Here is a 12,434-nt window from a genome sequence, read left to right on the forward strand (position 1 = left end):
ATTCATTGGAACTCAATACCATAGCCATCAAGCAAGGGTTCAACCATGTTCTTTGCGGATCATTGAAAGGTCTACCTGTAGCAACAGACCACAAATGAGGTACCAAACTGGTGAAGCTACAAACAGAGGAATATGTGACTGCGAACCAATGGAAGCAGCATTTTAGAAATTACCAAATGAACAACAAACAGGTTAAAGTTTTGCAGGTTCTGAGGAAGGGTCACTGGACCTGAAACATTAACTCTGACTTCTCTTCACAGACACTGCTAGATTTACTGAGCTTTTCTATCAACCTCTGTTTTTGTTAAATGTTTTCAGTCCTGAAACATTCAGTTGTGACTGTTGCTGAATTTTAAACAATGGAGGGAGAGGTTCACAAATGTCTATGTTTCCATTCTTCATGAGCCAGAATGTTAGCACAAAAGACAAGGCCGGAGTGTTTGTAAACATTATCAGCCAGAAATGCTGAATGGATGATCCATCCTTATGACATTCCTAACAGCACAGTCAAAAATCAGCAAGTCAATACACTCCATGCAAAACTAAGGAACAAAAGATCTCAATGGACACTGCATAAACTAGGGCCCTGACAAAATTTTGGTCGCATTGGTTTTAATCTCAAATCCATCTTTCTCTGTTCGTAGACGCTGCCAGAGCTGCTGAATTTCTCCAGAGCTTTGTATTTTTATTTTAGACCTCCAGCATCCATAATATTTTGGTTTTGCATATAAAATCTTGGCTGTGCTGTGAAGACTTGGGTTCGAGAACTAGTCATGTGTCAAGCTATGCTGTTCAATCAGTTTCTAAATAACAATATAGAAAATTTTCCAGCTATATCCTGTCCCACAATGAGGAACTACTATGATAAAAATGTTCTTCTTCAAAAAATGTACATTCATTTCCTTAATCTAATGCCAACTTTATCATACTTCTATCAAATACTCAAAACAGAGCAAGAATCTGGTAATGTGAAATCATTTGGTCCATGAGGGAAGAGGTGCAGTTATGACTTTGTATAAAAAGCTAATAGGCTAAGAGGGGGATCTGGTGACCAACAGCAGGATCTAAGAGCTGAAGCATAGGTGCATTAATTAGGTGAACAGCTAAGTGCATAGTTTGTGAGTTTTCTGTTTTCTTTTGGGCTCTCAACAGAGCATCTCATCCTGATGTCCAAATCTCAGTTGGAAAATGTAGCTAGTTGCTTTCAACATTGGGGAAGACCTCATGATGTCTCATGCAAATTTCCCAGATTTCTCACCATAGCCATGGAATATATTACAGAGAGGAAGGTAGATTATACGAGGGGGATAAAACATGCATGGCCAAGCAAGGAAGTTGAAGGCAACATCAAAACAAAAACTGAGTTGTACCATATTGCAAAAGCCAGTGGTAGGCTGGAAGATTGGGAAACTTATAAAGATCAACAAAGGGTATCTAAACATAATAAAGATAAATTATAAAAGAAAACTGGTGCAAAAGATCAAAATGGTTAGCAATAGCTTCTAAAAGTACAGAAAAGGGAAAAGAGTAGCTAAAGTGAATGTAGGTCAGAGACTGGGAGGCTGACACTGGGAATCAATAGTTGGGAACTCAGAAGTGTAGGAGACATTAAACCAATATTTTGTAGTGGATGTCACAGTGGAGGACACTAGTACCATCTTAATTCTATCCGGCAGAGATTATAAAAAGGGAGGAACTTAGAACAATCTTCATCACAAGGAAAGAAGTACTGAGTAAACTTTTAGGATTGAAGGTAGGCAAGTCCCGGATCCTCTTTGCCTACAACCTAGGTCTTAAAGGAGGTGGCAGTAGAGATAGTGGGACCATTGGTTACAATGTTCCAAAATTACCTGGATTAGTAGATTGGAGAAATATGAATACAATTCCAAAAGAAAAAGGTGGGAAGCAAAATGTAAGAATCTATAGACCAGTTAGTTTAACATTTGTCATTGGGGAATTGTTAGAATCCATTATTAAGGGAGTAATAACAGGATATTTGTGAAGTTAAAATACAGCCATCAAAGTCAACATGGTTTCATGAAGGGTAGATCATGTTTGACAAATTTTCTTGAGTTCTTTGAAAACACAGCAAGCAACGTGGATGATTTGGATCCTATAAATGTAGCATATCTGGATTTACAGAAGACATTTGATAAGGCTGCTGTATAAAATGTCAATTCACAATGTAAGATCACATAGGGTTAAGGATGTCAACAGAAGGCTGGGATAAATGGTTCTTTATCTGGTTTGCAAGATGTAACTTATGAGTGTTCAGTCCTCGCACAGCAACTATTGACAGTAATGGCTTGGAAACAGGAATAGAAGGTAAGATAGCCGAATTTTCAGAATACCCTAAAATAGGTGGGAAATGAAGTTGCAATAAAGAAAATAAGAAATTTATAAATGAATATGGATAGATTATGTGAATGGGCCAATTAATTAATAATAGATTGAAAGATTATGGAGAGCAGGCAGGAAAGTGAAGTTGAGGCTAAATTGAAATCAGCCATAATTGCAGTGAATAGCATAGCAAGTTCAAGGGCTGAATTGTTTATTCCTGGTCCTAGTTCTAGGATCTTGCATTATTTTCTGAGAAAAATGTTAGACTGCAACAGGTCACAGAAAGTCTGTTAGAATTAACACATTAATGAAATTTAATGCAGAGAAATGTAAAGTTGTATATTTTGGTAGGAAGACTGAGGATAAGTATTAATATTAAAGGATCCAATAACATAGCGGATGTAAGAGCAGAGGGGCTCGAGTGCACTTGTGCAAAATATTGTTGAAGGTGGCAAGGTTGCTTGTGCAAGCGGTTAATAAGGCATTAAAGATCCTAGGCTTTACGTTGGAGGTATAGAATATAAAACAAGGAAGTTATGGTGAATCTTTCTAGAACACCGATCCAGTGTCAACTGGAATATTGCGTCTAATTTTGGACACAGCCCTTTAGGAAGATTTCTTTTCTCCTTTATTCATTCATAGGATTTGGGCATCGCTGACCAGGCCGACTTTATTGTCCATCCCTAATTGCCGAGAGGGAAGTTAAGAGTAAACCACATTGTTTTGGTCTGGAGTCACACGTTGGCCAGACCAGGTAAGGATGGCAGTTTCCTTCCTGAAAGGACATTAGTGAACCAGATGGGATTTTCCGACAATCGGCAATGGATTCATAGTTATGAATTAGTTATATTCATAGTTACAGACTTTAAATTCCATATGTTTTACTGAATTCAAATTCCGCCATCTTCCCGCGGTGGTATTTGAACCTGTGTCCCCGGAATGTTAACCAGGTCTCTGGATTAACAGTCCAGCGATAAAACCACTTGACCATGTTAAGTGTTATTCCCAAGGCAGAAATGGTTTACAAGCATAGCTGCAGGGCTGAGAGACTTATGTTTTTTGGGTAGATTAGTGAAGCTAGGATTGTTCTTTTCAGACAAGAGTAGGGTGGGAGGAGTTTTTAATTGAAGTATTTAAAGTCACAAGAAGTTTTGCCAGGACAGCTGAGGAGTAACTGTTCTCAGGAGCAGAAGCGTTGAATGAGATGATATTAATTTAAGGCAAATCAGAGGTGACGTGAAGAAAATTATTTTCATGCTTAGTGCTTTGGATGTGGAACCCATTGCCTGTGTGTATGTTTAAGACAGGTTCAAAAAGAATATGACAAATATCTAGCGTATTGTGCTTACATAAAGCTGGCATGGACATGATGAGCTGAATGGCCTCTTTCTTACTGTAATCATTCTGTAGTTCATGTCATTGTAAGATAATACTGAAAAATGCTTATAAATGTAGAACTTTATATGTCACATGCAGTGTTGTAAGATATGACAATAAAATGGATGACACTGTTCTAAAACACAAAAAAATTAAAATGACACCAACCTCTGAAAAAGAATTCCGCTGAGCTTGTAAGCTCACCTTGACCACTTCAAAAGGGTTGACAACAACACCTTCAGTGAGTCCAGATCCAAGTCCAGCAACTGTAAAAATCTAAATAGTTGTTAAATAGTACATTGGTAAAAAGAAAATACAATGTAATATTTCTTAAAATTAAATATTGGCTTTGGCTTCATGGCAGTTCTCTTGTTTTTGGTTCAGGTAATCACTGATTCAAATCCCACATCAGAACCTTGAATGCGGACAGTTTATTGGTGTACTGATGGGGCATTGCATTGGTTGACTGTATCGCCTTTCAAATAAGACAAATTACTCTTTCAGCCACACTTGAAAGAATGTGGAACAATTAAGTACAGAACTACAGAGTACTACGCCACTGTTGGCCTTCTCTCATCTTCTTCCTGATTGTGCTTCCCCACACTCTCAATGACTTCCCTCATTCTCCTGATTGCTCTTCCCCCTCCTAATGTACTTCCTCTTTCTTAAGCATTTCCCACTGCCTCACAGGACTTACGACGGTAATAGGATCCAAAAATTCAAACACTGTTCATGGATGTTCTCCAAGCATGTACCTACTGTTTACAGATAAATGAGGTCCAAGCTTCAATATGAAGTCTGCCTCACCCACTCATTTTGAAATATGGATTGTTTATTTCAGTTAACCTTGAAAGACAATGGGAATCAATTTCAGGCCCTTGCATCAATAATCACATTTCAGAAGATTTTCCACTAGCCTATATCACACATTTGGTTGAATGAACTTGCAGCTGAATTGACATCTTCCTGATTTGGATCCCAAAATCTCAAACAACTCCACAAAGCTCCCTCATTCTGCTAACATATGACAAGCCACATAACTGACTGACTTGCTATATTTCGAAAAGTCTCGATTTTAAATATTTTGAGCACATTCTTCAATGAGATAAATGTCTTTTGTTTGAATTTCTTCCTTCAATTTCACTAATTTCCTTGCAAAATAAATACTTTTCATACTTATTCCACTTCATCTACATCAAGATGGGTTTTAAAACTTTAATTTGCTTTTCTTGGGAAATATACATATTGCTTGTTCCAAGTTGTCCTGAGAGCAAAAGGCTTAGCCACATAGAATGAGGGTGATAATTAAAAGTAGATCAGAGCAGGTGGTGACATGTGCCTTGTCTGATGAAAACAAGTGAAGCAATTGGGTTTTTACAGCAGCTTTCACAACTACGGAGCTGAAATTTGATCTTGGAACCTTTAAACTATTACCATAAATACTAGTCTACTTTATCTCAGTCTATCTCTATGGTTCATAGACCCCTTGCACATGACAGGACTATGATTAGTTCTTTTCATTGCACATTCAATTAAGGTTCATTTCTCATGGTTAATTGGGAAGTGATTGCAACCTAAGAATTAGAGAGGCTGATAGAAGGTGATAAGGCATCTGAATCTCTCCTATGCATATGTTTTGTGTTAACAGTTCTGAGGAGCAGAATATGATAAATCTGTGCTGGATGGTGGTGGACTGAATGATCACGACATACAAGTCAAGGCTGTTACCATCCAAAGACACACTGCATAAAGTAGGCTTTTTGGGTGATATGTTCCTGAAAGTTCCAGCAAATAGATGGATGTGACTATCATGAGATTTGCACAAAATGCTACTGGCATGTTTAATATTGGACAAATGTGCAAAATGACGGCGAAGAACATGAGGTCCATGAACTGGCAGAATAGGAGACAAGTGTGGAAACTAAGAAAGCAAGTTCTAATATTGGCACTGAGAGTGACTTTTGTGTGACACAATCACATACCAGAGAATTGCTGGTAACCAAAACATCATTGAATTGTATGTGAAGGCTGTAGATTGTATTAATTTACAATGTCAGAAGAGCTACAGAAGAGTCTCAGAATATGATGGAAGCACAAAATCTCATAATTTTGAAATTTTGGTTGCTGTAAGAAGAGTAAAGAACAAACTAATCAAATGGGCAAAACAGAAGGAATTGAGGTGACACAGCGGCTCAGTGGTTAGCACTGCAGACTCACAGCACCAGGGTCCTGGGTTTGATTCCAGCCTTGGGCAACTGCCTGTGTGGAGTTTGCACATTTTCCCTGTGTCTGCGTGGGTTTCCAGAGTCTATTCTTTGCAAACCCTGAAACTGCTGCCAATGTTAAATCATAAATACCTTGCAACTTCTCCACAGCAATACCATCTAAGCCTTCCTTTGTCCTCTAACAATTAAATTACACAAGCTTTCCGTCAAGCAATTCAACACAAAGAATGGAAATATAAATGTAGGTTAATGGCTAGTTTTTGTGATAAAATAATTTTCAAAGCATAACAAACTACCTAAAACTGAAAATAACAGCATAGGAAGGTGTTGGCTTGGGCAAACACATACATGGGGGAGGTCACTGATTCATTTTGTTCAAATCCAAAATCTTAGACTTAGAGGAAATGGAGACAAATTAGCATGTTGATTTTTGGAATGCATTTTGAGAGAAGGTCAGACCAATACCAAAACACAGGATGAGTAACTTTCAAAAGGCCTGAGAAAGGACAAAAGGGAAGGTTACAGGAAGTGTATCCAGAGCAAATTACACTCTCAAAGTTTGTCGAACTTTTAGCATTTGAAGGTAAATGAATTCTGCAGGCATGGCTATCAAAAGAATAAAAACGACAGCTATAAATGAGTTAATAAAATGTGAGGCTGGATGAACACAGCAGGCCAAGCAGCATCTCAGGAGCACAAAAGCTGACGTTTCGGGGTCTAGGCCCGAAACGTCAGCTTTTGTGCTCCTGAGATGCTGCTTGGCCTGCTGTGTTCATCCAGCCTCACATTTTATTATCTTGGAATCTCCAGCATCTGCAGTTCCCATTATCTCTGAAGCTATAAATGAGTATCAGCTGAGGATGGGTGGTACGGGTGACATGCGGTGGGGTGCAGGGAGGTAAAAAGCATCTCTGAAAATATAGCAGTGTCGGGTGATTTAATAGCTAGAAAGGGTGAAACAATCCCTGCATCTGATCAAGGAAGCTTTGGTATCCTCTGGCAGCAAAGTAAAAAAGATAGCAAATAGAATGGAGCGATATAAGGAAGGGAGGAAAACAGTCAAAAATTCGAGTCTGTGTAGGAGGCAATGACATGTGAAAAGAAACATCACCTAAATTCAATTTGGTCTAAGATTATGAAGCAACCTGAAGAGGAGGATTTGATAGATGATAATTTGAGGACAACTTTCCCTTCTATGCACTGAAATAGAAAAGGAATGAAAGCAACATATGACTAAATGTGTTATGTCAGCAAGAAGGATTCCACTTTCTTGGGCACTGTGGTAAGTCCTGAATGAACTGGCAATAAGTCAGTTCTTTATTTCTGAAGAAGGGTCTAGGCCTGAAACATCAGCTCTCCTGCTCCTCTGATGCTGCTCGGCATGCTGTGTTCATCCAGCCCTGCACCTTGTTATCTCAGATTCTCCAGCATCTGCAGTTCCTACTATCTCTGGCAATTACATTTGGTTACATTGAATCAACCAAGTTTCTAAAGTACTGGCCAAATAATTAAAAATAGAAAGTATTAAAGCTAAAAATTTATTAAGTGAAAGTGAGGATGGAGAACTAGTTTATTAAATTAAAACCAGCTAGAATCATTAATAAGACAGGAGAAATAGGTTTGAATAATGTACCACAGAAAACAAGTTAGCAAAGATATGATGTAAGGAAATAAAAGCAAATGGCTTAATTATAATTGAAAAGACAAGCTTGAGTGATGATAACAGGCAAGAGGGGAGAGGAGTGTTTGAATTAAGATTTTAAAAAATTAAAATGAATGTATCATAATGTACAGCGTGTGGGAAATAAACTGTGGAAACTGGAAGCAATTAATTGCATGAGTAGATCCAGACTTAATAACATTCACAGAAATCTGGCAGCAAACTGCACAAACATAAACATGCAATGGTATACAATTAAGCAAATTTTGTTCACAGCATTAAATGATTATGCCCAGTCATTCTTTACACAGGCACACAGTTATTCTGAAGGGACCCGAGTTTATTATAAATCAGAGAGCCAAAATAGCACAGCGCCCTCTACAGTGTGTCTGAGACCTGGATGAACAGCGCAAGTGACTGTATATCTCATTAAAGAATCAGATGTTAATGAACAGTACAGACTTTGAATCAAGAAGTTCAGTTCAAATTTTAAATCCTAATTAATATCAGAACCAGCAAAAAAGAAGTAGAGAGGGAACAAAACAGAAATTCAGAGAGAGGGAGATTGGAGAATCAGAAAGGAAAAGAATGTATTGTTTTTATTTAAATTAGTTTTACAATCTCCATCAACAATTTCTTTTTATTCATGCACTGGATATGGAGATCTCTGGCCAGTGCCATTCACATTCCATGAGTAAATTAAAAAGAAAGACCAGAATAAGATGAAATGGCACTCTAGTATAAGCTAATTTTTAGTATCAAGGCAGTTATCTGGCAGCAATTAAGACATATTTAGCTGTTTTAAAATGTACTTGCACTAGAATTTGAAAAACACAACTTCCATTTTCCTTCTGTATATACCTGCCACATAAGTACAACAACATTATGCTGTTCCCAAGAGTTTCAAAGTGGACTGTCTTAGGAGGATACTGTCACACAAAAGCAGCATGGCAACTTAGACAGTAACTGACTAATTTTGAGTTTAACCTACTAAAGTCTCTGTCCAATTTACACTTCAATAACAGTTACCACTACTAGCCCCATCATTATCGCTATGGAAAATCCAGCCAGTACATTTTGAAGGAATGCAAAGGAGAATGACAATATTAGCAAAAGAATGAAAAGTGAGTTAGCAGGAGTGTTTAAAAGAACTACAAAGGAGGAGAGTTAATTGAAGACCATGGGGTTCAAATGGCTGAGGGTATGCTGATGCCGCAATAAGAAGAAAGAACAATGGGTCAGAATCAGTAACTGAACACTGGAGATTTTGCTTGAACTGCATTAGAGTTAGGCAGACCATTAATGGTCTCCGGAGGCAACAGTTTGAGGATAGGATCAGAACTGATTGCTACCGTTTCCTTGTCCATTGCGTCACAGGTTTTGGTGGAGAAAAGCATGGCAAGTCTGAATAACCTTGTCAATATAGTAATGGTGTTGGAGAAAAGTGGTGATGGCAGCCTTATCAAAGGTTTGCAGTGAACTCACACTGAATGAAGGATAGTACAGTGGTGCTTATAATCATGTAGCACATCATTTGTGACTTTGATGAAGGAATTTTGCTGCAGTGGAAACCTGACTGAGGAAATTCAACTTTGGGTAATTTTAACCTGTTATTCGCCCATTACTCCAGATGACACTCAGGTTTTTAATATTTAAATATTTATTCATGCATGCATGGGAGCTGTTCATAATCAAAGATGGTGCACAAGTCAAATTTTTCTATGGAAACAAAGATTTATACTATTTCTACTGACAACAAGGCTATTTCAACAGAAAATAATTTCCAATCAAAATGCTATACATTTATTCACCCATATCTCTTTTCAACAGTGTTCACATGATCTACATTCAGGGTTAGTACGTGACTACATATCTAATCACATTCAAACTAATACACATTATCCAATCATACCATAACGCCTTCATGTCTTCTATTCTTCTTTCCAAAGTGGACAACCTCACTTTTCCCACCTCCTAGAGTTTTGATTATTCCTGTAACCTATTATAACCTTTTACACATTCTGCAGATATTTTTAATCAATCTGCCTAGTCATGGTGGGACTTGAACCCCGGCCTCTTGGTCAACAGGTACGTGCACTATTACTGCACAACCTCCTCACAAGTTGCTTCTCTAACTATTGTTGATTCAACAAATTTGGCTACATCACAATTGGTTCTGATCCGTTATCATTTATCATGCCACTAATTAAATCTGAAAATGACCATTCAGCCAGACCCTTTTCTGTTAGTTAACTAATCCTCTTTCCATTAAAACATGCTATTCCCTGGCTTCGATAAGAGGGAATGAAGCTGGGGGCTGTGCTGGGACAATAGTCAGATAGTAAAGTGTAAATGGATATTGGTCACAAAATCATTACAAATGAAATTGAAAGAATGATTAAAAAGCCAGTGGGTCCAAGCACCCTATGATCTGTATGTCCTTGCTTATGACGATTTGCCTGTACTGCTCACAAACGAAACTTTTCACTATACTTACATACACGTGACTACAATAAATAAAATCAAATATTCAAATCAGTAATGCACTTGGGAGACTGAAAGCACCATTGTGAGTTGTTTGTAGCAGCGTTTTCCTTTCGGTGGCTATATACATCAGGAAGTGTCTGAAAGTCAGTATGCAGAAGTTGGTGGTGAGATATATGGGGCTGTAACCAGACCTTACCTTGTTTGAAATTAACACAATTGAAGAGGAGGCCTATCTGACTGCACAGAAATGATTGAGAAGATGGATAGGTGAGATTTTATGGAGGGGAAGTATTAGAGACCATAGGAGGTCACTGAATTCAGAGGTGAGAAGCCAAGGGAAGATTGGATAAAGTTTGAAATCATCAGGACATGGGGAAAACAGTGGAGGCAATATGTCAGAGAAACCTGTTATTGTGCTTGGGAGTAGAAGCAGAAAGCCAGGCTTTTCTGTCACCAAAAACATCTACTGCAGCTAGGTAACAAGATTTGATCATTTTTGCATATACAAGCAATATTCATGTGTTAGTTTGAACACGATTGGATAATATGGCCATATGTACTAACTTGAAATGTTGACTATTCAAACACAGCTGGGTAGAGATATGAGTGAGTAAATGTGTAAACCTTTGATTGGAAGCTGTTATCTGTCAAAATGGTATGAAATCTCTATCTTTTCTTGGAGTCATAGGGTCATACAGCACTGAAACAGATCCTTTGGTGCAACTTGTTCATGCTGACCGAGTTGCCCAAACTAAACTAGGCTCACTTGCCTGCATCTGGCCCATATCCCTCGAAAGCCTTTCTATTCATGCAACTGTCCAAATGTCTTTTAATTGTTGTTACTGTACCTGCATCTACCACTTCCTCTGGCAGTTCATCCACACACGTACTACCCTATGTATAAAAAAGTTGTCCCTCAGGTTCCTTTTAAATCTTAGCACTCTCACCTTAAAAATATGCCCTCCTAGTTTTGAATTCCCCCACCTGAGGAAAATGACCTTTGCTATTCACCCTGTCTATGACCCTCAAGATTTTATAAACCTCTATCAGGTCACCCTTCAAACTCCTACCTTCTAGTGAAACAGGTCTCAGCCTATCCGGCCTCGCCTGCAACTCAAACCCTTGAGCTGCATGACATTGTCTTGATGTGTACATCTCCCATGCTTGCACATTTAACCAAGGGAACCTGGATCTTGTCTGGTCAAAGAGGAAATAAAATGTTAAACTCACGCTTTGATGTTAAAGCAATTGACCACAATAAAGTCAGAGGTGGCTAGTGATGGTTCACAAATGATTGGAGATTGAGTGAAAAGCAAAGAGTAGTAGTGATTGTTGATCCACTTGAAGAGTCAATGCAATAAACAGTGCAACTGAGAGTGCAAGGGAAGGCATTTGGCTAGATTCATCATCAGTGGGTTCTGAGGAAGGGTCATCAGACCCAATATGTTAACTCTGTCTTTTTTTCTTCATAGATCTGGTGAGCTTTTCCAGCAACTTCTGTTTCTGTTCCTGATTCATAGCATCTGCAGTTCCTTTGGATTTTCTTTTCAAAAGATCAAGAAATTGGGCAATTTGGATAACTGCTCTAAAGGAACAGGGGAAGGATTAAGGAAACTGGAATTTTTTTACATGTTGACTGGGGAAGGGTAATGAAAAGTTATAAGGAATGAGGCCCTGTGTGAAAGAATAGACATGGGCAGCAATGTTCTGGTCATTTTGCAGTGCTTTCCTGTTTACTCGGATGACTCTTTTAGGTGAGTGAATATGTGAATAACTTCAGTACTGCTTGGCAATTGAAACCGAAGCATGTGACAGTGTGACCTGAGTGAGCAAGTGACACCTGGGGGTGCAGACAGACAAGGTGGTGGTGCATTACATGATATGTCACTAAAGCTATATATTCTCATAGAGAACAGTCCTACAATGTGAGAGAGAAGTCAAGGGCTGGAGTTGACAAAATTGATGCTGCTCAGCCATGTAAAGGAAGAGGTAATGCAGAATATATATGTGGTAGAGCAATGGGGGTTGGGGGCGTTGGGGTAGGATGGGAGGATTGGATAACTGGTTAATCACTGTTGGTGAGAGTCAAATGACCAGATATAAATGTAAGCATCCGTCCAACCTGATGGTGGCAAATGAGCACACAGAATGACAAGAAGAAATGTGATGCATTCTTGGATTATGCTGATCCTTAATGTAGTTCTTTTTATTCCCTCTCTATAGACCATCCCAATGCTTCAGCCGCAGTAGAAACCTGATGACTGCACATCTGGAGGATGTTACAGCAGAAGTCTCTGTCATTCGAGTACTGCTGGGGGGCCAGGCCCCTGCTAATCCCACTCTGA

The 12,434-nt window shown here is 38.6% G+C and overlaps 1 protein-coding gene across 12 annotated transcripts in view; it reads right to left on the minus strand.

The window, feature by feature from the left end:
- Positions 1-12,434, minus strand: part of slc25a21 (solute carrier family 25 member 21) — a 477,243-nt gene that overhangs the window by 18,434 nt on the left and 446,375 nt on the right. For 11 of the 12 annotated variants that reach the window (XM_059649192.1, XM_048538456.2, XM_059649191.1 and 8 more), the window contains one exon: positions 3,886-3,993. The exons of the other annotated variant lie outside the window; for it this stretch is intronic. In XM_059649192.1, coding sequence (XP_059505175.1) covers positions 3,886-3,993 — 108 coding nt within the window. The remainder of the gene's footprint in view (positions 1-3,885; positions 3,994-12,434) is intronic. 12 annotated transcript variants of the gene reach the window in all.

This window comes from Stegostoma tigrinum, chromosome 10 (genome assembly GCF_030684315.1).
Source record: "Stegostoma tigrinum isolate sSteTig4 chromosome 10, sSteTig4.hap1, whole genome shotgun sequence".
Lineage (NCBI taxonomy): Eukaryota > Metazoa > Chordata > Chondrichthyes > Orectolobiformes > Stegostomatidae > Stegostoma > Stegostoma tigrinum.